Raw genomic sequence first — 21,962 nt, 5'->3', positions numbered from 1 at the left:
TTCAAAGAAGAGACACTGAACATTTAACCGTGGCTCAAAAAACAGTCAACTGGTCTAGGCTAAAACATGTTAGTTTTGAGTGTCTGGGTATGAATATTTATTAGCCTAATGAAAAGATCTCCAATTAGAATGTCTGCATAGTAATTTAAACTGCACTAGGTCTGGAAATATGGCTGTGAAAATCTGGAATAAATCAAATTTCATCTTTAATGAATTGGAAGTCCTTCACTGATTTTAAATGTTATTATTTGGGGGACAATAGAATGTCTCATCAATCACCCTACCTTTGTCTTGTGGCCGTTGTGATTTTAACCCCAGTCCTCTGGTTTTCCCTCCGGTTCTCCCCCGGTTCCCCGGACCTCCGCGCAGACCCGTTTGAGCCGTTCGTGGTGTTCTCCCTCCGGCACGAGATCCGGCGCATCGGTCTGCGCACGGGCGAGTACACCCTGCTGGTGCCGGCACTGCGGAACACCATCGCGCTCGACTTCCACTTCCAGAATAGGCTGCTGTACTGGACGGACGTGGTGGAGGACCAGATCTACCGCGGGAAACTGGCCGACAGCGGAGGTGACCCTCTCGCTACACGCTGCCTTTCATTTTGCATCGGAACCGCCATCTCTCACTGTTGGGCCCGCCCAAGAACTCCCCCTCTGTGTAAATATAACCGCTCCTAGGCTAACTCGAGGGCAATTATTCGTGGTAAGATAACAGACCAGTCTCTTTCTTGGATTACACTTATTTAAATTCCAATGTTTTCCAATGTTTAAAAGACATTCTTAGAAGCAGATCACAGATTGCCACTAACAGCAATCGTACAGGCTTTTTGCGCCAAGCTAAAATCATCCCGCTGATGTATTGATACATTACATGTGATATTTACATAGCTCAGTCCTGTATGGTGTGCAGAAGATGGTTCTTCCACAGCTAGCATAGTTATTTGAGACAAAGAGCCCCCTTCCCATGCATTAGTAAAGGATGGTAGGTTTCAGCCATACAGGCTAATGTAATAGCTCTTAATGCTTCATGGCGCTCTGGGGATACGTTTTATTGTTTTACAACATCTGGAGCGGGAAAAATAACAACAGAAGACCTTTTCTGAGCAAAATATAAAATCTTCAAACACCGCTTGGGGAGCTTTTGGTCGGATCAGGGAAAAACGAGAAGAGAGAAGGAGAAGTTCTCAGGATCTCGGAGTCTGCAAATGACGTCCGTTCCTAACTTTACGTCTGTTTTCCCTGCTTTGGCTGCTGTTCCCAGGGGTCACGGGGATCGAGGTGGTCGTGAAGCACGGCCTGGCCACCCCAGAGGGGCTGGCCGTGGACTGGATAGCGGGGAATCTGTATTGGATCGATAGCAACCTGGACCAGATCGAGGTGGCCAAGCTGAACGGTGACCTGCGCTCCACCCTCATCGCTGGGGGCATGGAACACCCCCGCGCCATCGCCGTGGACCCTGGACAAGGGTGTGTGCACTCCCACACCTCCTCAATGCTGCCACACCTCCCCAGAACACGCGTGACGGCAGCGTCATGCAACTCCAGAGGCCGGTTTATGAAGTAACAATGGCGTCTAGTGCATTTTGAAAGTAGTCTTTTATGTCATAACAGCTTAAACCACTCAAAAAAAATAGATACAGACACAAAACCCCAACTACGGTCCGCTTTAAAAGGGTCATCATTGTGGCCCGCTCACTCCGAAGACATCTGAAGGGCTCCGCAGAAAGAGCTCCTCCATTTGGAACGGGTTGTTGCCGTGACAACAAGCAGCTTGGGCCGGTTGCCCCATCAGCATCCTGTGCGCTGACTACGCACCAATTACTCAAGCCTGGTGCAGCTTTTCACAGGGCCGCTGGCTCAGAGAACACTCACCTCTCAGCGACACATGGGATACAAACAAAGCTCCAGCAGGGTCCGAAGCGGCCCGTAAAAAACCCCAGCCCAGTAAACACCCGTAAATCCGCTCCACTGCACCTGAAGGACACTCGCCTCCTGTCGCTTAGAATCGCACGTAGCACATCCTCGCGGATATCTTAAGCACCGGGAAACGTACAGCTCCTCCGTGACAGAGGGATTAAAGCAGTCTTGCAGAAGGTGATCGTTTAGGCCTTCTCAAACCCAGATTAATCTCCTGTTCAAGAAAAGGGAAACTCAAAGTAGTCGCACAGCTTTAGAAGTTCTACCATTTAAAAAAAAAAACACGTAATTTTCAAGTTAAGAAGTTCGGTTAGATTTATTTACACAGAAGGTTGCACATGCTTGGGGTGTGCTGCACCTGCAAGTAGTTCCAAACACTATCGGTGCCTACTGTTACCCATAACCGGTGGTTGTTGCTGTGGCCGCCGTTCGCGCTTTCCAGACTGACCTAAAAGATCCGTGTTGTGTTCAGAGCTCTGTTCTGGACCGACTGGGACGCCATGATCCCTCGCATTGAGGGCGCGTCCATGAGTGGCTCCTCCCGCCACCTGGTTTACAAGGACATGGACGCAGGGGCGTGGCCCAATGGACTCACCCTGGACCACGTGGAGAAACGGATCATATGGACGGACGCCAGGTGGGGCCGCCGAACTCACACATCACATGTTGTTTTCACACAACGCGATTGGGGGCTGGGAACAGAGGGTGGAGGTGGGTGGTTGTGCAGTCCCGACGTACCTCTTCCTTAGCGGAGCGCTCATTACGGGGGTCTGGCCCCCACGGCTCGAGTCCTGACCCCATCAGTCTAAACTCTGGATATATAATCCTTCAAATCATGCCACGTGACTTCCCCTCTGGCCCGGCTGTCTGTAAACTCTAAATGAGGTAGAACATTAAGGACTTCTGTGAGACAGTGTATTAAAAAGTGGTTAGATGGTGTGTCAAGGCATTCTTTACCCCCTTCGCCCCTCGCAGTAGGATGTAATGAAAGGGTTTCATTCCGTGCCCGGCGACCCCAAATAGACTGCAGGCAAATTAATATTCCGATGATGAAATTCAGCCGTCTGCAAAACACCTGGATCGATAATGCTCTTTGTTTTCATCTCCGCTGTAATCAGATTACATGCCATCTCTCTCTCTGTATCCATCCCTCTCTCTCTCTCTTTGTCTCTCTCTCTCTGTCTGTATCCATCTCTCTCTCTGTCTCTCTCTCTGTCTGTATCCATCCCTCTCTCTCTCTCTCTCTGTCTCTCTCTCTCTGTCTGTATCCATCTCTCTCTCTGTCTCTCTCTCTGTCTGTATCCATCCCTCTCTCTCTCTCTCTCTCTCTCCGTATCCATCCCTCTCTCTCTCTGCATATCCATCCCTCTCTCTCTCTCTCTCTCTGTCTCTCTCTCTGTCTGTATCCATCCCTCTCTCTCCATATCCATCCCGCTCTCTCTCTCTCTCTCTGTCTCTCTCTCTCTCTCCATATCCATCCCTCTCTCTCTCTCCATATCCATCCCCCTCTCTCTGTCTCTCTCTCTCTCTCTCTCTCTCTCTCTCTCTCATTCTCTCCTCCTCTCGTTTTGTTTCTCGACTCTTCTCAATGCACGGGCTTCCTTTCTGACAGTGTAACTCTTATCGGACATATCCTCCGACGTTGGATGCCATGATATGCTGGCGATACTTTACGCCGCGAGAATATGAATCTTGGGGGGCAGAACACAGACGGGCGTGTTTACGCCTCGTCACTCGTGATCTGCGGCTGCAGCTTGTTTTCAGCAGGGGGCTCTTGTTGATAAACGTCTAAGTCGGACCCGCCTGCACACTACTGACAGAGTAAATTACAGTATTCTTGAGAGCACAGCTTGTAGATCATTCCTGCGTTTGTTAAAGTAACATAGGAACAGTTGCATGTATTTCATTCCTGCCGCTTGTTTTCATAAAAGAAGGAATATCTTACAAGTGCTTCAGTGTTAAATTAAAGGCAGAGGCGAACACACTTGTGGAGGTTTGTGGAAATTACATGTTATAACCTAGCACCTCCTTTGTCAAGTGTTACACCATATTGTTAGGGTTAACTGCTGTGGAGATATGGGTAATACCCTGATGTCACACAGGTAATGGTGATGGTGGTAGTGATGATGATGATGATGATGATGATGATGACGATGACGATGACCTCGCTTGCCCTCGGTTCCCCCGCAGGTCCGACGCCATTTACTCGGCTCTGTACGACGGCACTGGCATGATTGAGATCCTGCGCGGGCATGAGTTCCTGTCGCACCCCTTCGCTGTGTCGCTGTACGGGGGCAGCGTGTTCTGGACGGACTGGAGGACCAACACCCTGACCAAAGCCAGCAAGTGGACGGGCGCCAATGTGACCATCATCCAGAAGACCGTCGCCCAGCCCTTCGACCTGGAGCTCATCCACCCCAGCCGTCAGCCCCAGAGTGAGGAGCGCTTTCACGCACAGCCCTGGCAGGGAGGTCACCATGGTGTTAGATCAGTTCCTGATCCCCATCTGCTGGGTTTGAGGGATCTTTGTGCTCATTTCATATCACCACGGCACAGGTGCATAGCAGATCAGAGGTTTTCATCAAAAAAAAGAAAAAGATAAAGTATTGTTGAGCTTTGAATTGTTGCTGGCACCTTCAGCACCTTCAGCTCTGTGCAGGATGTCTAACGACCAACCAGGGTCATGGGCTTCGCTACGTTGCTAGGACACGATTCAGCCAGAGAAGAAAACATCTCTGCTTTGACCTTTGGAAGGTGCCCCGTGCTGAAGAGAAAACATCTCCAACACTGAATTTTTTAGTACTCTTTCATAGTCCAAAGAAACATAAGAGATTATTTAAATTAGCCATGGTCACGGAGATGTGAGAACAAAGCAATTTTGCTGCCATTTTGTTATTAGCTGAATGTTGACACCTGAACGTGTTCCTCTTAAGTGACATAGGGAAACCAGCAGCCAAACCGCGGAGGTCTAACCCAGTTGGCCTCTTCCTCCCACGACGTGTACAATCGCCTAAGCGTATCCCACAAAACCAAACTTTCATAAAATGTTGATAGCCACCCAACTTCATGCAAGAATCATGTGCATTCTGTTGGCAGACAGTTTTAAAATTTGTACAAGAATTGGCAAACCGAGCAGTGTGAATACGAGAGAACATTTGGAAAAAGCTTTAATTTGGGCAAACAGATATGACAGGTTAGCTCTGTGTGTGATGGTGTAGGTGTTTTTCATGAAGGGCACTGGGTTAGCTTTCCACAGACTTGAATGCATTGGCAAGCAAGCGAAAAACACAGATTTTTATTTCAGAAAACAAAAAGGATCGGTGTAAGAGTCCCTCCCAATTCCATCCAGCGCCTGTAACTTACTCTGTCTCTCACAGAATTAGTGCCTCCTTTGGGCAAGTGGGTGTGAATAAACAGCCAAAATGTTCAATAAATATATACAATTGGATCAGTTACTAAGGACCTTCCAGCCTGGTTCCCCTCAAGGCCTTGAATTTGTCAGCCACAGAAAAAATCCGCTTGATATTATCACATTCGTTCTGCCGTCTTGAAGTCGAGCGGAATTACACCCTTAATTGTGTTGAGTGCTTTTTTTTTCTTCTAAGTAATAACTTTGTCTGGGATAACAGGAGCTTATTAGATCAGGTGGAGTGGTAAGCCTCTGCCTGCCTGGCAGTAGCGAGGCAGGGAGGGGAGCGCCAGTGAGCCGGCTGTGGTTTCAGCTTCTTTAACTAAAGCCAAAGCCCACGTCTCTCATAGTAGCCTGGTTTGTGTGTGTGTGTGTGTGTGTGTGTGTGTGTGTGTGTGTGTGTGTGTGTGTGTGTGTGTGTGTGCGATATGACAAATCACGAGCGCAGATATCAGGGGGGAGGGGGTTGTTTAGACTAATGCAGGGCAAATTTCCAGGGCAGTATGGTGGAGTTTATTAGGGACGTGGGAAGAGTGTGTGTGTGTGTGTGTGTGTGTGTGTGTTGGGGGGGGGGGGCAACAGGGGGGAGAGCACATCTAGCCAGCCTCTCACAACTCACCACTCCAGCACAGTCCTTGTTGGTCTGCTGCCAAATCTCAATGCATTTCAGTCCAACCTGAAGTGGATGAGTGGCTGTGTATGCCTCTGTGTGTGTGTGTGTGTGTGTGTGTGCGTGCGTGCGTGCGTGTGTGTGTGTGTGCATGTGTGTGCATGTGTGTGCATGTGCGTGTGTGTGTGTGTGTGTGTGTGTGTGTGTGTGTGCATGTGTGTGCATGTGTGTGCGTGCGTGTGCACACCGGTGTCAAAATTCTGGAGGACCACAGTGCGGGGGATGGGGTTATGGGTTCTTCCCTCGAAAAAATCACAAAATAATTGCACAATTATCTGCAATCTATATATATTCAAATACTCTCTGAGGATTATTTAAAAACTTCACTAAATCTGTTTTTGTACCTCAGTAATCTCCCACTTTATATTAGGGTGAATACTGTATATTTATTTGAAGATTTCCATGTCATTTACCTGTGCTTATTCACTCACTTCCACTCTAGCTTACCAATATTAAATAGAATGCTATGACAACTAGCGAGCCCGAATGCTAAACAACTGGACTGAGTGACGGCTACTAACATTAGCTGGTACTGGTCATAGCCATCTATCCTGCAAAACAAACTATGCCTGTATTTCTCCAATACAATTAATTGTGTATAACTAATTGTGCTTCATTTTCACACACTTGAGAGAGACTGATGTTCTACCAACCACGTCGGTGACACTGCGTTCATCAACCGTTCATCACTGATATGCACAGAGTGCTCTCTGCGTCTGTACCTGCTTTTGCAAACCAATATCATACTGCAACTTTTGGAAGAAACCATTAGTACTGGGAAAAGGGGTGTGTGACTTTCTGAGGTATGATCGGTGACACAGTTAGAAGAATATATTTGATCAGACTCATTAAATAACTACATATTATACAAAATAATGGTAATAAAATGAAAATATAAATTAGGTATTTTATATTCCCAGGCTTGACTGCGCATAACACCCCATGCGTGTCTGAATGTTGGTGTGGATATACACATTTTGTGCTTTGGGCAGTTCCTCTACATACATGTACAGTAGACATCACGTGTACTCCCTGGGAATGGAGCCCATGACCTTGGTGTTGTCAACAACTCACACTACCTGTTTACCAGGTCAGCTACAGGAGCGAGATTGTAGAAGAGAACAGGCATACACGAGGCAATAGTGAGAGCAAAGAGCAGACTTATGGGAAGGCGTGAAGCCATACACCCGGCAGTAGGGACGTATGAACGTAAAAACAATTTGCTGGTGTTAATAATGCTTGAGACGCACTCTTGGAGGCGGAGCTGTGACACAAGACCCCCACCCCACCAACCCCGCCTTAAACCGTGGTCCTTAAATCATTCATTGCCTGCCAGAACAGCCTTCCTACAGGTTACTCGGGGAGGCAGGTAACCGAGGTAACACTGGAACAGGGCGAGGCCGGAGGACTAGCGAACAGGAGAGGCCTGTGGATACTCAGCTAAGGGAAGAAACACACGCCAGGCCCCCTGCCAATCCCAGCTGCAACCGAGTTGCCGCTTCGCTTTCCCTGCTGCACCGTAAACGACCCGCGGACCCAGCACGGAAAGCAGATGCGACCTGCCCTGCGTGCCCGACACAGACAGAGCTTCAGCGGGCCCCGAGGCAGGTGGAGACCTGGAAGAGCCACAAGAACAGTGGGCCTTCGAGAAGTGGGCGACAGAGACAATGGAACGGTGGTGGTGCCACCCGAGGCTGGGGAGTCGATGTCAAAATGAACCAAAAGATGACAAAGGTAATGTGGTACCGGGATTGGCTCCAAAGTACCAGCTGGATGATGGCATGGGGTCTTGGCCTGCACACAGCGAGGCCTCTTGATTCTGTAGATCCATACCGAGGGCAGGTCGTCGGTGCCGCAAGCACGGGAGCCATTGGGTTTGGCAGCTCCTGGATGGCTTGTTCTCAGGTAATGAGTCTGCTACCAAAGCTCACCGGTACACGCAACGTTGCAGTGGATCTGGGACCAGGTCCGGGGTGTCTGCTTCCACCATTCAGTATTTCCTCAGCGATTTCCCAAAGGATGAGAGCAACTAAGCAGACAGGCAAAATTTCCAGGACTCTGATCTGCTGACTGTGGAGCCGTGTATTTCCAGCGGAGGCAGTGGGGGTGGGTGGGTCACTTTCCGAAATCAATGGTCGTCTCTGGAGCTCTAGGCTGTGTGTTGAGCTCCAGGCTGTTAGATCCGCACCAGGACTACATGGGCTCATTGTTGTTTGAGATGAGATCAACCAGAGTAGTGTCATCTGCAAACTTAATACGTTTAACAGAGTCACTGTCAGAGGAGCGCTGTCAAGCACCAGTGCTGAGGAAGCGAGGGTCACCCACTCTTAGATACCGTTTCCTGTTTGACAAGAAGTTGTGGACCCAGTAGCAGACTGATGGCGGGATGTTGAACTGCCACAGTTTATCCTATAGAAGGTCAGGAATTACGGTGGGGAAAGCAGAGCTAAAATCACAAACACCACTCGGGCATAAGTGTCAGGGCTTGTCAGATTAATGACCTCATCTACAGACCAGTTAGCTCTAGATGTGAACTCTAGAGGGTCCTGAATAGCATCAGTCACGACTTTGATGTGCTGAAGTAAAAGTCTCTCAAAACATGTCATGACTACACGTTAGGGCAACTTGTCCGTAGTCATTCAGGCAGAAGATCTTCTGCTTTTTGGGAGCTGGTATGACGACAAAGGTCTTAAAGCAAGCAGGGACAGCAGACTTGGTCAGAGACTGGCTGAAGAGATCAATGAGGATGGAGAACGTTGTTCAGATCAGTGCCTGAGTGCAGCAGGTGAGACACCATCAGGGCCAACTGCTGATCTTCTGCTCCCTGAGAACATGGCTGACCTTCTGGTCGGTGATGGCGAAGCGGATGGGAGGCGGGGGCGTGGGGAGGTTGGAGATGTTGTGGTGTTGGTGGGAGCGAGGGGTGAAGAGGCTGTGAATGGTGTATAGCAGAAAGACTGAAGTTAAGACCACTTAATAAAGTGCGTTTCTAAAAATACAGGTAAATAGTGAAGCCCCAACACACATAAAAGAATATCAAAGTGTTGCATAACCGTTCAGAGGAGGTAAATAAATGTGAAACTTCCTGACCACTCAAATGATTTGTGTTGGCTATGTGATGCCATTTAAACTTCATTAGCTTTACCGATTTGAACATCAGCCTTATAAGTCAGATAAAATGACACGTGTAATATTTCAAAAGAAAGCAAGCTCAGGGTTAAGGGGATTAATGTGAACTAAATTGGCAATTTATAGGTAGGCATCACATAGCCGTTAGGTTAATCGGAACAGGTCAAAATTAACCGAGCTAAACCTAACATGCATCATTAAACAGGGTGACTATATGTCCTCTTTTTCCCGGATATGTCTCCTTGCAGGGACCTAAAAAATGTCTGGATTTTTAAAATCCCTAAAAAGTCTTGGATTTGTCTTTCCTTTCATGTTGACGTTTGCTGTCTACAGTCTCCATGTACTGTGTGGCTGTTGTTGCGATGCTCTGACTGTTCGTTATATGTCCTGTCTTCTCACACACCACATAATGTACATGCCCTATATGCAACCACTGGTCAGACTACTTCTTAGCATATGTATGCAGCTGTAGTGTATAGCCAGAGGACACATGAAGTTTACCTTCTGTTGTATAGCACCTTAACAAAGCATAAAAAGTCCTAAATGCGGATACGATGTCCGTGTGCAGCATGCATGTCACAAAAACATTAGACATAATTCAGTCTCCTTACACGCACACCCCACCACCTACACTCAGACTCTATGAGGCTATTTAGGTTTGTAAACCTATTAAAATAGAAATGACAAACAAATCTGACAATTATAGATGTGAAGGGGCCAGTGTATTTGTGGAAAGTCTGTATCACTACTTGAAATCAGCAGCACGCTAATATCAAAACACTTCAGTGAAACATTTTGATTTCCTCATTATATTAACACAGTATTAGTAGCAGCAGCAGAAGGCATAGTTTGGCAAAGGTACATTCGTGTGAAATGTTCATGTACAGTACATGTGCTGTTAGGAAGTGCCATTTGTGCACTATGCTGTACTATTTGTGCTTTACATATAGTTCACTATGCTATACTATTTGTGCTTTGCATATAGTTCACTATGCTATACTATTTGTGCTTTACATATAGTTCACTATGCTGTACTATTTGTGCTTTACATATAGTTCACGATGCTATACTATTTGTGCTTTACATAAAGTTCACTATGCTGTACTATTTGTGCTTTACATATAGTTCACTATGCTGTACTATTTGTGCTTTACATATAGTTCACTATGCTGTACTATTTGTGCTTTACATATAGTTCACTATGCTGTACTATTTGTGCTTTACATATAGTTCACTATGCTGTACTATTTGTGCTTTACATATAGTTCACTATGCTGTACTATTTGTGCTTTACATATAGTTCACTATGCTATACTATTTGTGCTTTACATATAGTGCACTATGCTGTACTATTTGTGCTTTACATATAGTTCACTATGCTGTACTATGTGTGCTTTACATATAGTTCACTATGCTATATTATATGCAGCCATTGTTTTAAGAGTTAAATATTACAGCTACACACCCCTGGCTACTGGCATCCATAAATCATAGCCAAATATAAGAACAATCTTATAAGAAAAATCAGACCCATTATATAAGAAAAAATATAAGAAAAATCATACCGATTTATCCAGAATCAGCCAAACTATAATATCCAGACTTGATTAGATTAGATATATTCTGGGGGCTTTGCAAATAAGTTAATTTTTAAATGACAAGTTATTGCTGACCATATTTAGCTATTATACATGGATTAGCATTTTAGACTATAATTTCATGATATATCATCTTTGCCTTTGGTCAGGTTTGAACCTGTGATTCTCCAGATTTATGAAGCATTGAGCTTTGAGGCAACTGTGGGCTTGGACAGACAGTGGGCACCTGGGCTACACGAGTCATTGCTGGTTTACCAACACATACCACCATAAAGCTTCTTTTCCTCTCTGCCTTTCCATCTCCCTCCATCTCTCTCAGCCCCTAACCCATGTGAAAGAAATGACGGGCGAGGCCACTGTTCTCATCTGTGTCTGATCGACTACAACGGCGCCGCCTCCTGTTCTTGCCCTTACCTAATGAAGCTCTCTGCAAACAAGCACACCTGCCAAGGTGAGCCACACCTCCCAACCACACCTGCTAAGGTAGGCCACACCTCCCATCCACACCTGGCAAGGTGAGCCACACCTCCCAACCACACCTGCAAGGTAGGCCACACCTCCCAACCATAGGTGCCAAGATAAGCCACACTTCCCAACCACACCTGCCAAGGTAGGCCACACCTCCCAACCACACCTGCCAAGGTGAGCCACACCTCCCAACCACACCTTCCAAGGTAGGCCACACCTCCCAACCACACCTGCCAAGATAAGCCACACCTCCCAACCACAGCTGCCAAGGTAGGCCACACCGCAAACCATACCTATCAAGGTAAGACACACCCCCAACCACACCCACCGAGGTAAGACATACACCCTTAACCACACCCACCAAGGTGAGCCACACCTCTCAATCACACCTGCCAAGATAAGCCAAACCGCCCCAAACATCCCTGCCAACGTTAGCCACACAACTGTCACCAAGGTGAAATATTAGAACTATTCTTTTAGGAAATATTTTGGTTGAGTAGGTTATTATAGCCACTATAGTTTTGCACCTGCATGCACTTTCAAACTCAGGACAGGCTTTTGCAAGTAACGTTTAAATAGAGTATTTTTAGATACTCTAAAAATACAGTGTGCAGGAGTTTTGCCTAAGCTATAGCTGTAAACTCTCTAACTTACAGCAAAAAAAGAAAAAAGCCGTGGTCTTGGAACAATTATATCCTCAGGAGACTCCAGTGACCTAGCTAAACTCATAACACAGGGGAATGGAGGTTCATTTGAATTTCCCATTTTAAAACCTGGGAGAACAGGGCAGAGGTTAGAGGAGAAGACGATCCTGGAGCCAAGGTAAAGGTAAAAACAGGACACGCATGCCGAAGAAACGAAGAAACCGGCAGTCGCCACAAGCGCGTCTCTGACAATGAGGAACACGCTTCCGGCTTGCATGTTTCAGTATTGATTAAAGTGCGGAATTTTATTTATTGACCCATTTGGCTATAGACAGACTGTGAGTACTGTAACCTATTTTGTTCTGCTTTCATTTAAGTATAATTGGTTTGCAGCAAGTTTCAGTGTGGAGGTGTATGTATTCCAAATACCATTTCAGTGTTTAAATCAAATGCAATAACACATGCTTATCATATTATGTTGTTCTTTCCATGTGCATTGCTGTGTGTGTGTGTGTGTGTGTGTGTGTGTGTGTGTGTGTGTGTGTGTGTGTGTTGTGCAGTTGTAAAGAGATTCCTGCTGTATGCTCGGAGGTCTGAGATTCGAGGGGTGGACATAGAGAACCCCTACCTGAACGTCATCACGGCGTTAACAGTGCCCGACATCGATGATGTCACAGCCATGGACTATGATGCGAAGGACGAGCGCATTTACTGGGCTGACGTCAAAACCCGGACAATAAAGCGCACATCAATTAATGGGACCAAGCTGGAGACAGTCATGTCTGGAGGTAAAGTGTGTCTGAGTGGTCTTTTACTACTCTGGGTTTACTGTGGGCTCTGCCTATATAGCTAGGCAGTATATATATATATATATGGTGTGTGTGTGCGTATGCATGTATAAATACGTATATATATATATATATATATATATATATATATATATATATATATATATATATATATATATATATATACGTATTTATACATGCATACGCACACACACACCATAGACTGTATATACACGTGAACTATGTGTCTAATGCCATCTGGTGGCTGGCTGCAGTACAACTTTTTAATGCTTTAAAGGGGTGTGGCGGTCAAGTGATTCATAACTATTGGTTGTGTTGATTGACAGCTAATACTGACAGTCAAACTGAACTTATGACGGCTGCCTCAATGTCAGCTATATTAAGCTTGGCATCTTTCACTTTTCAATGTGTTAATAATTTTAACTGTCCGATTTGACGTTTCTGAAGTAAAGCAATGTCTTGAGGTCAAATTCTTTTCAGTTTGTTAAGGTTGCTAGATAAGTAGCTACTTAGCTTCCTTGCTAGCTACATAGCCTACTAGCTGTCTAGTTTGTCGAAAAGTCACTGTATTAAAAAAAAAAAGTTTGTCGTGTCACATTCAGTTAAACAGTGTGAAGGATATCCAATAAATATAATAGGCGATTATTAAATATCTCACCTTGAAGCTTAATGCTTTGTGTAAGGTCATTTAGCTAGCTTGCTAACATTAAATGTCACATATTTTGCTAGCTAAGTTGCTAAGATATTTATTTGATGAAGGAATTAAGTTTCATTCCAGAATGCTACTGATGGAAATGAAGGCACATGTTTATTGATTATAGATTATTGTGGATCAATAGCTAATGTATAACACTTTTGTTTTGTTGCGCTTTCTCCCTGCATTAAGAGAGAGGGGGCGTGCACTAACAAATTTGGGCGGAGTTTGGGGACATAATGCCCTGCCTACAGTCTCTACTGCACATGCTCTTTACTACACAAGCAAAACATTCACAATGCGAGTCAGCGGTGGCATAGTGCACACACAGTCTATGATACACACACACACACACACACACTCACACACACACACACATATATATATATATATATATATATATATATATATATATATATATATATATATATATATATATATATATATATATATATATATATATATATATAATGTGTGTGTTGTTAAACTGCATAAATTGCATCAATTTTGGTGAAAGAATCTACACAGTGTCTGAGAGAGTACTGAGAGATGTACATGCCTAGATATATAAAATGTTCGGACATGCCTAGTATTCTGCGCACTGTACAGGTTTGGCTCGAGCAACAGGAGCTGTTTCGAGTTGCGTGTGCTGCGTCTCTCCGCAGATCTGATGACCGTGCGGGGGCTGGCTGTGGACTGGCTGTCCAGGAACTTGTACTGGATGAGCTCCGATGGCGACGACACTCAGATCAGCGTTGCGCGTTTAGACGGCTCCCTGAGAACCACCGTCCTCCACGGGGTGGACAGACCCAAGTGCCTGGTTCTTCACCCAGCCAAAGGGTGAAGCTTTAGCCCGCCTAATTATCACCCTCGTCCACTTGACAGCGCTGGCGATTTATAAACCCGCGCCCGCGCAGCCGAGCTGTGTGTGCTTTTCGCGGGGAATCGCACTCACGTCTCTGATAAGAACGGATCGCATGTCTGTAGCTATGACAATAATTAGTGTCTGAGTGGCTCAGCAGACACAGGGTGCTGTTTAAAGAGTTAATTACGGATCCGTGCCCTGTAACACCACTGTGCGCGTGTTTGTGGCACAATAACCGAAATCGTCACTCTCTCCCGTGCGCGCGCACGCCGCTTATTAAAGTTAGCAGAACAGAACTGCTCATTAAGAGGCGTTTAACGAGCCAGCGCTACCATCCAGTCCAAATGCGGCATTTATCTTATGCTTGTTTGGCTGGTCAACGGCAGCTCCCTCATTTGCATACATAACGACGGCTGGCAGCGCGCTTGATTGGAAGTGGAGACACCGTGCACACTAGACCTGCTTTATTGGGGGGATTTGTAACACGGCAGGCGTCTTCCATGTGGCGTCTCTCTGTCGTGATTTATGGCTCGGTAGTTTGTGTTTTCACGCCAGCTGTCTTTATCCAGCTTGCTCAACTTCATGTGACTCCTAAGACATTTCTGAAAGTCATCCATCATGCAGGATTACGGGCAGTGTCAGATATATATATATATAGAAATCTGACAGATTCATTCAGTTGTTGTTTATTTTTTATTGGTCCTTGGTGATGCTGAAGATGGATGTGTGTTGTTTATTTATAAAAATTGTTCTGCCCATTCTTACAGTGGTATACAACCTCACTGTGCAAAGCACACAGCTCATGCTGAGTATATTATGTGATTTTTCATAAGCGTTGTTTATTAAAAAAAAAACAGCCATATGTTGTTATACGGGTCCGTGAAAATGCATAACGTGTTCGCTTTACAAACCTTAAAGCACAACGACAAGCTTGAACGGGTCGCTTGCTTCGCTGTGCCACTTTTTTGTAGGAAGATGTACTGGACGGACGGAAACACCATAAACATGGCCAACATGGATGGCACTAACCACAAGATCCTACATCAGAACCAGAAGGAACCCGTCGGTAAACACACGCACACACACACACACACGCCGCGACAGCTGTTGGACTGACTCCCAAGCAGACTCCGGTGTGGCGAACACCATACCGCCGTGCCCAGCGTGTAGGAAGGCATTACCTGAAAACAGCTGAAATTAAGCCGTCAGATTTCCATCCGAATTTCCGTTTATTTTCAGCCTTTGACCTAGCCTTTGATGCACACATTACAAGTCGTTTTTGTTCACTAATAGTAGATTATTCCCTAACTGTCCTACTGTGTGTAGTGTGGTAATCCTCTACATAATCACCAATTAAGGCTTTCTATGGATTTATTTTTTTTTTAAATATCTACCTGTGTTATTTTTTAATAATGCGTGCGGCGTGTCTAGAGAGCAAATGTTTGCCCTTCCTGTCAGTAATTTGATAGCGTTGATACCAAGCCATGCCAAAAACAAACGTGTACATGTCAATGAGTTTAACGACCTCAGTAGGAAATGCAGGAGTTATGCATATAAAAGATTTTTAAACAAAGCACATTAGCACATAAAATGCACTACAAAGCAGTGCAAAAAGCGAATGTCCGTTGTAAATTCGTTTTAGTCCAGAGTCAGACTTCTGCTGGACCTGGGAAGCCAACCTTGACAGCATGCGCACTGACATCTTGAGTCGTATCATTTCCTTCCCACCATTTTAGCTAAACTAAAGTGAACTCCCTGATTCCGGATGTTCCTGCAGGGGGGAGGATGTCTGTTTATTGTTTTCCCCTGGGAACACAGCCTCTTCAGTTCTTTTCGATCCTGTTAAAAGAAACAGGAAGTATGCTGAAGACAGATTCCAAGGTCACACTGGAACCCATAGACCCTGTTATTCTCACCACAATTATATTTACAATTTTTGCACCAAAACGTCCTGACACATGGCACCTTGAATCCACAACCCTAAGTGGCTCTGACCTTGGATCCAGAGCTTTGACCTTGGTTACACACCCCTAAGTGAATCTTAGCAGTGTGGATAATGGTAATTGGCCATATGACTCACACAGAGAAGGAAGCTCAGCAAGGCAGCACCTCGACGTGGAGTGAAGGCAGATTCAGCTGCAGTGAGGCTTTGCTGTGCAAACAGCTGTGTGGGGGACACACTCCCTCCCAGAGAGCAGCTATCGCTCCACTTTACTGTTGGATGAAAAACCATCAACCCTGTTGTCCACTCAAACCCCCCTCAAGCCCCGCCAAAGCTTTTCTATCCCATGTTTTTGTCAGAAGCCAGACTGAATCAGAGTATCTCAGAGAACATGCACAGCTCCAGACTTTTAGCAAGGTTTATTTAGGGAGCGTCCGGGCGAACACAGTTCCATTAATTATGGATCCAGCGAGTAAGCGCTACGCAGACAGCCCGGGGTCTGGACCCACCGTGTCGGGAGCTCCCCGGCCGCAGTGCTTCGACACAGATCGCTTTGGTCTTCGGCATCAAACTAGAGCGCGTCATCGCTCTTTAACCAGCATTCCCTTACTTTTGCTTCTTTAGGCCTGTCCGTTGACTACCCTTCCAGCAAACTCTACTGGATCAGCTCAGGGAATGGCACCATTAACAGATGTAACCTGGATGGGAGTGGCCTGGAAGCGATCGACACTTTAAAGAAGGAGCTAATGAAGGCATCAGCGCTAGCTGTTATGGGTGAGTAAGTTAACCGCTACCATTTTTTCACGGAGGTTTATTATCGGCTGGCTACCAGCACGTCTTTACGGGGCCTGGCTGACATTAGTAGCTTAAGTGAAACTCATGATGGATGTGGAACCAAGAGAGCTAAATCCTGCCTTGTCACGTCTCACCGCATATTTGATCCTGGCGAAGAAACCGGCGGGATTTATTAAAAAAAAAACAAAAAACAACAATTTGCTCTTATCGTACATGAAACCGAAAGGCTTGTGTGGCTGGTGCTCTGGTTCGGAGAGGTTGATGGGCTGGAGGGGTGGAGATGGAATGTCCCGCAAACTGATCTGAGAGCAGGCCACAGCGCGGCATAGCCCTTAGGTGTATTTCTGAGCCGCCGCACCCTTAATTGCACAGTAACATCCGTGATTGTGAACAGATGTACTTTAAAGAGCCAGGGTTAAGTATCGGGGTGGAACTGGTTTAAGACATTTGGAACTTGTCATTTGGGGTTTCTGGGAAGAGAAAAAAAAACAAAACAGGCCAGTTAAAATAAAGGTCTGTGAAGACAGCGATGGTTTCACTGCAGTGTGGGATCTTTGATATAAGGACGGCTATTCGTTTGTTTGTAAACAGTGAGTATCACAGGCAGTCTTTGGCTCTGAGCGTGCAGACGTCCCCTTCCTTTACCTGAAAGGGTTTACCCATTTCTCCTCTGGTGAAGGGGAATAACACCATCTCATTTTCAAGTGCGACAAGCCACTGCTGTACAGAGATAAAGACAAAGAATTTGAAATTGATTTACTGTCAGAGCAATACCTGGTGCAGAATACAAACCTGAAGTCATCAGCAAGCTTAAGTCTAAAAATGTAACTAACAACGCAGGTACCCATGAACCATAAATAACTTGTGGTTTACCTCACCCACAATGGGAAGGAAGATTCTAGAAGATTCTAGAAACTTGAGTTTATCCCATGTATAGCTTGAGGTACTTGACTGATGGACTTCCCCTGACTATAACTCACAAACACATGCATATGACGTATCTTACCTGTCCGCGCCAAACCCAAATGTCCTTGACCACTGTCCTTACAGAAAACCTGCATGAATTTACATCTATTTGTTCATTCAATGTCTCATTACTTATTTTTTTAAAAATTTCTTGTAGCCCAAGTGTTCCATATGCTTTAACATTAGAAAGCATGATCATACGCGATCATACGTGAACAGGTCCAAATATGGTCATTACTTCCTCTACGGGCCCACACATGCTGTTGGGAAGAAAACCGGCACATTTATTTCCGACAGATCCCCTTGTCTGGCTCACAAACCCGAGATGTCCTCTCCTGTGTTCGCAAGCTCCGTGTAGTCTCGCTCTCCTCTCCGGATAATACAACAGGAGGACGCGGCCAGGGTCCGGACCCCGTTTTAAGTACTGCTTCTGCTTTGCCATGCGGGCCACGTACAGATCAATCACGAGTTGTTTGCGGTTCAAAGGAAACCCTTATATTAATAATAATAATAATAAGTGAACCATCTTAATGGCTATCAATGCCTTTCGGTTCTCTAAACTTTGTACATTGCTAATAACAAAGGGCTTTTTGTTTCTTTTTCCGAAGCGTTTGCAGGTAAGGCAAGGCTGTTCGGAGCCGTTTTGTGTGCTTTCTGAGTGTCTGAATGGAAAACCCACCCTGGTGTCCTCTTGTTGTAAGCTGTGTTTGTATTTTCTTTATTCATCCAAGGCGAGATCTTTCTCATGCTTGTAGCGCTTACTCAAAGCTTATTGAAAACACATCGTTTACTGTGTGTCGGCGGAGGCCAGGATGATCTCGGAGAGTGACCCTGAACCTCACCGAATTTGACCCCTCCTCTCATCCTTCCCCCTGCTACCGCCTCTGCGCTTGTTCTCATTTTCTATTGGCTCATTCCACTGGAGCAAGGTCTTCCACGCCTCCACCCACTCTGACACACATCTCTTTTTTTCTTGTTTTTTTATTTAATTACATTTTTTTGCCTTTAATTGGAACATTAGCTAACAAGGACTAACAGCCATATGGCTTCATATTAAACAGACTGCGCATGCCAAGATGGGATGTTTCCTACTGTTTACTTGAGGCGTGGTCTCTTTTTTTATCACAAGAATGTAACACCTCGAAGAAGGACAGAGCTGAGGAAGGGGCCATTTCGGGGTCCGGTTCGGAAAAGGAACGGGGGAAAAACTCAGTCCAGACCTGCACCCTGACCTCAGGGTCTGCGGTAGTTGCGGGGACTCTTAAAACGCGCGAAACCGTCGGCGCGGTCAGCCCTGCCGCACAGAGTTGTTTGTGAATTCACGCTAATCATTTTTTCGAGCGAGGTGTCTGGTTTTTTTTGGGGAGGGGGATCGTTAGCTAAAGACGCCAGGCCTGACTCACGGCATCTGTTGTGGGATTTCCATGAGTTCCTTTTCTTGGCTGCCCAATCGAGATTTAAGGAGATCCTCCAAGCAGAAGAGGGAACAAGCTACTGCTCTACCTCCCTCTCTCTCCCTCTCCCTCTCTCTCTCTCTCCCTTTCTCTCTCTCTCCCTCTCTCTCTCCCTCTCCCTCTCTCTCTCTCCCTCTCTCTCTCTCTCTCTCCCTCTCTCTCTCTCTCCCTCTCTCTCTCTCCCTCTCTCTCTCTCCCTCTCTCTCTCCCTCCCTCTCTCTCCCTCTCTCTCTCTCTCTCTCTCTCTCTCTCTCTCCCTCTCCCTCTCTCTCTCTCTCCCTCTCTCTCTCCCTCTCTCTCTCTCTCTCCCTCTCCCTCTCCCTCCCTCTCTCTCTCTCTCCCTCTCTCTCTCCCTCTCTCTCTCTCTCTCTCTCCCTTTCTCTCTCTCTCTCCCTCTCTCTCTCTCTCCCTCTCTCTCCCTCTCTCTCTCTCTCTCCCTCTCTCTCCCTCTCTCTCTCTCTCTCCCTCTCTCTCTCCCTCTCTCTCTCTCTCCCTCTCCCTCTCCCTCCCTCTCTCTCTCTCTCTCTATCACTCTCTCTCTCTCTCGATCACTCTCTCTCCCTCTCTCTCTCTCTCTCTCTGTCACCTTTCTAAAGAGCGGCCTGGTAGGCCATCTCCGCTAAAGCGAAAGTCATTTTCCTAACCTTCCCTTACTGAGACTATTGAGGCCAGGGAGAGCAGGAACGCCCCGTCAGACTTCCCGCGCCAGGACCCGGGGGTCGGGCGTGTCGCTGAAGGGGAACAGCGCTCTCACACGGGGATGCCAGAGCCTGCACGCCTCCGGCACAAGGTCACTTTCTCGCGGTGGCACCTGGTTGGGGCTGTGCTCCCTCCCCCATGTGGTTCCGCGTCAGTAGCCCCGGGCCTGGGGTCGGCCCTTGGGACACACGGACTGGCCTCCTGTTTGGGTCACTCTGTCACAAAATTACACCCCCCACTCCCACCCACCCATTGGCCCACGTGGTCTAGCTTCCTGCCTGGACCACTCTATCCTAAGACCCCTAACGCTCTGTTAAGAAAAGCACAACATACTGGTTCTTCCAGCGCGCATTATTAGCGTGCGCTTGCGAAGCTCATTTTTAGACTAACTTCATGTTCACTTAATTTTCCACCCTCTCATGGGGTCAGAGACAGCTCCGTAATCACGTTTTCAGGGAGAATTTAATCTGTTGAGTGACATCCAACCACTCGGCACCTCTAATGGTAAGAGACAGGCAGGAATTAATGAAGCGTTGGGTCAGAGTTTGTCTCTTTTTCTGCTGACACACACCCACACACACACACACATACAGAACAATGCCTGGTATTGTTTACCTTCCTCATTTAGGGTGATTTGGTTGCTGTCAGCACACTCATCCCCTCATTAGAGTGACTGTAGTCTGTAACGGCTGGCGGGACGGGCACTGTCCACACTACAGGAGACGCTTATTAACGTGTGTCTGCGTCGGAGCCCGTGAAGCACAAGACGTTGCGCGAGCCCTGAGGCTCCAGCGGTCATCCGAGCCCTCGTTCAGCTTATTACACGTCGCACTTCGATTCGGCCTCTTTCACATTCATTTAGCAGCAAGCGTTTTCTGAGTGGCTTTCTCCATTATGGAGGGGGAGGGACCGGCTCGCCGGAGGGGTGGGGCCAGTGCGATCGGGGGCGGGGCCAGCGCAGTGGCCGTGGTGGGTGCACAGATGGACATCACGCTGAGGACGTAGCTGAGTGCCGCAAGCTTCCTGAGAGCCGATGAAGACACTGCTTAGCTAATGGTTCGTTCTCTCGCTCTCACTTCTCTCTCTGGCTCTTTTAATTTCACTCTTTCTCTCTCTCTGTCTCTCCCTACTCCCCTGTTTCCTCGCTCTCCGATTCTTGTACTTCTTATTTTAATATTAATACCTAATTAACCCTGTTTTTTCCCTTCTCACGCTCCCCTGTGTTACTCAGCCAGGAGGGAGATTATTATCAATTATGTATGAGTACGTCTGAGTGAATAGAGGTAGTGGAGTACGTCTGAGTGAATAGAGGTAGTGGAGTACGTCTGAGTGAATAGAGGTAGTGGAGTACGTCTGAGTGAATAGAGGTAGTGGAGTACGTCTGAGTGAATAGGGGTAGTGGAGTACGTCTGAGTGAATAGGGGTAGTGGAGTACGTCTGAGTGAATAGAGGTAGTGGAGTACGTCTGAGTGAATAGAGGTAGTGGAGTATGTCTGAGTGAATAGAGGTAGTGGAGTACGTCTGAGTGAATAGAGGTAGTGGAGTACGTCTGAGTGAATAGAGGTAGTGGAGTACGTCTGAGTGAATAGGGGTAGTGGAGTACGTCTGAGTGAATAGGGGTAGTGGAGTACGTCTGAGTGAATAGAGGTAGTGGAGTACGTCTGAGTGAATAGAGGTAGTGGAGTACGTCTGAGTGAATAGAGGTAGTGGAGTACGTCTGAGTGAATAGAGGTAGTGGAGTACGTCTGAGTGAATAGAGGTAGTGGAGTACGTCTGAGTGAATAGGGGTAGTGGAGTACGTCTGAGTGAATAGGGGTAGTGGAGTACGTCTGAGTGAATAGAGGTAGTGGAGTACGTCTGAGTGAATAGAGGTAGTGGAGTACGTCTGAGTGAATAGAGGTAGTGGAG

The 21,962-nt window shown here is 46.5% G+C and overlaps 1 protein-coding gene across 1 annotated transcript in view; it reads left to right on the top strand.

The window, feature by feature from the left end:
• Positions 1-21,962, top strand: part of lrp1ba (low density lipoprotein receptor-related protein 1Ba) — a 228,376-nt gene that overhangs the window by 105,636 nt on the left and 100,778 nt on the right. Inside the window, exons 24-32 of the mRNA XM_035520966.1 lie at positions 370-567; positions 1,258-1,462; positions 2,385-2,549; positions 4,103-4,347; positions 11,038-11,169; positions 12,391-12,618; positions 13,999-14,173; positions 15,170-15,264; positions 16,765-16,914. Of these exons, the coding sequence (XP_035376859.1) occupies positions 370-567; positions 1,258-1,462; positions 2,385-2,549; positions 4,103-4,347; positions 11,038-11,169; positions 12,391-12,618; positions 13,999-14,173; positions 15,170-15,264; positions 16,765-16,914 (1,593 nt within the window). The remainder of the gene's footprint in view (positions 1-369; positions 568-1,257; positions 1,463-2,384; positions 2,550-4,102; positions 4,348-11,037; positions 11,170-12,390; positions 12,619-13,998; positions 14,174-15,169; positions 15,265-16,764; positions 16,915-21,962) is intronic.

Source organism: Electrophorus electricus, chromosome 21 (genome assembly GCF_013358815.1).
Source record: "Electrophorus electricus isolate fEleEle1 chromosome 21, fEleEle1.pri, whole genome shotgun sequence".
NCBI classification, from domain to species: domain Eukaryota; kingdom Metazoa; phylum Chordata; class Actinopteri; order Gymnotiformes; family Gymnotidae; genus Electrophorus; species Electrophorus electricus.
This window is presented reverse-complemented; position numbering and strand designations above follow the sequence as displayed.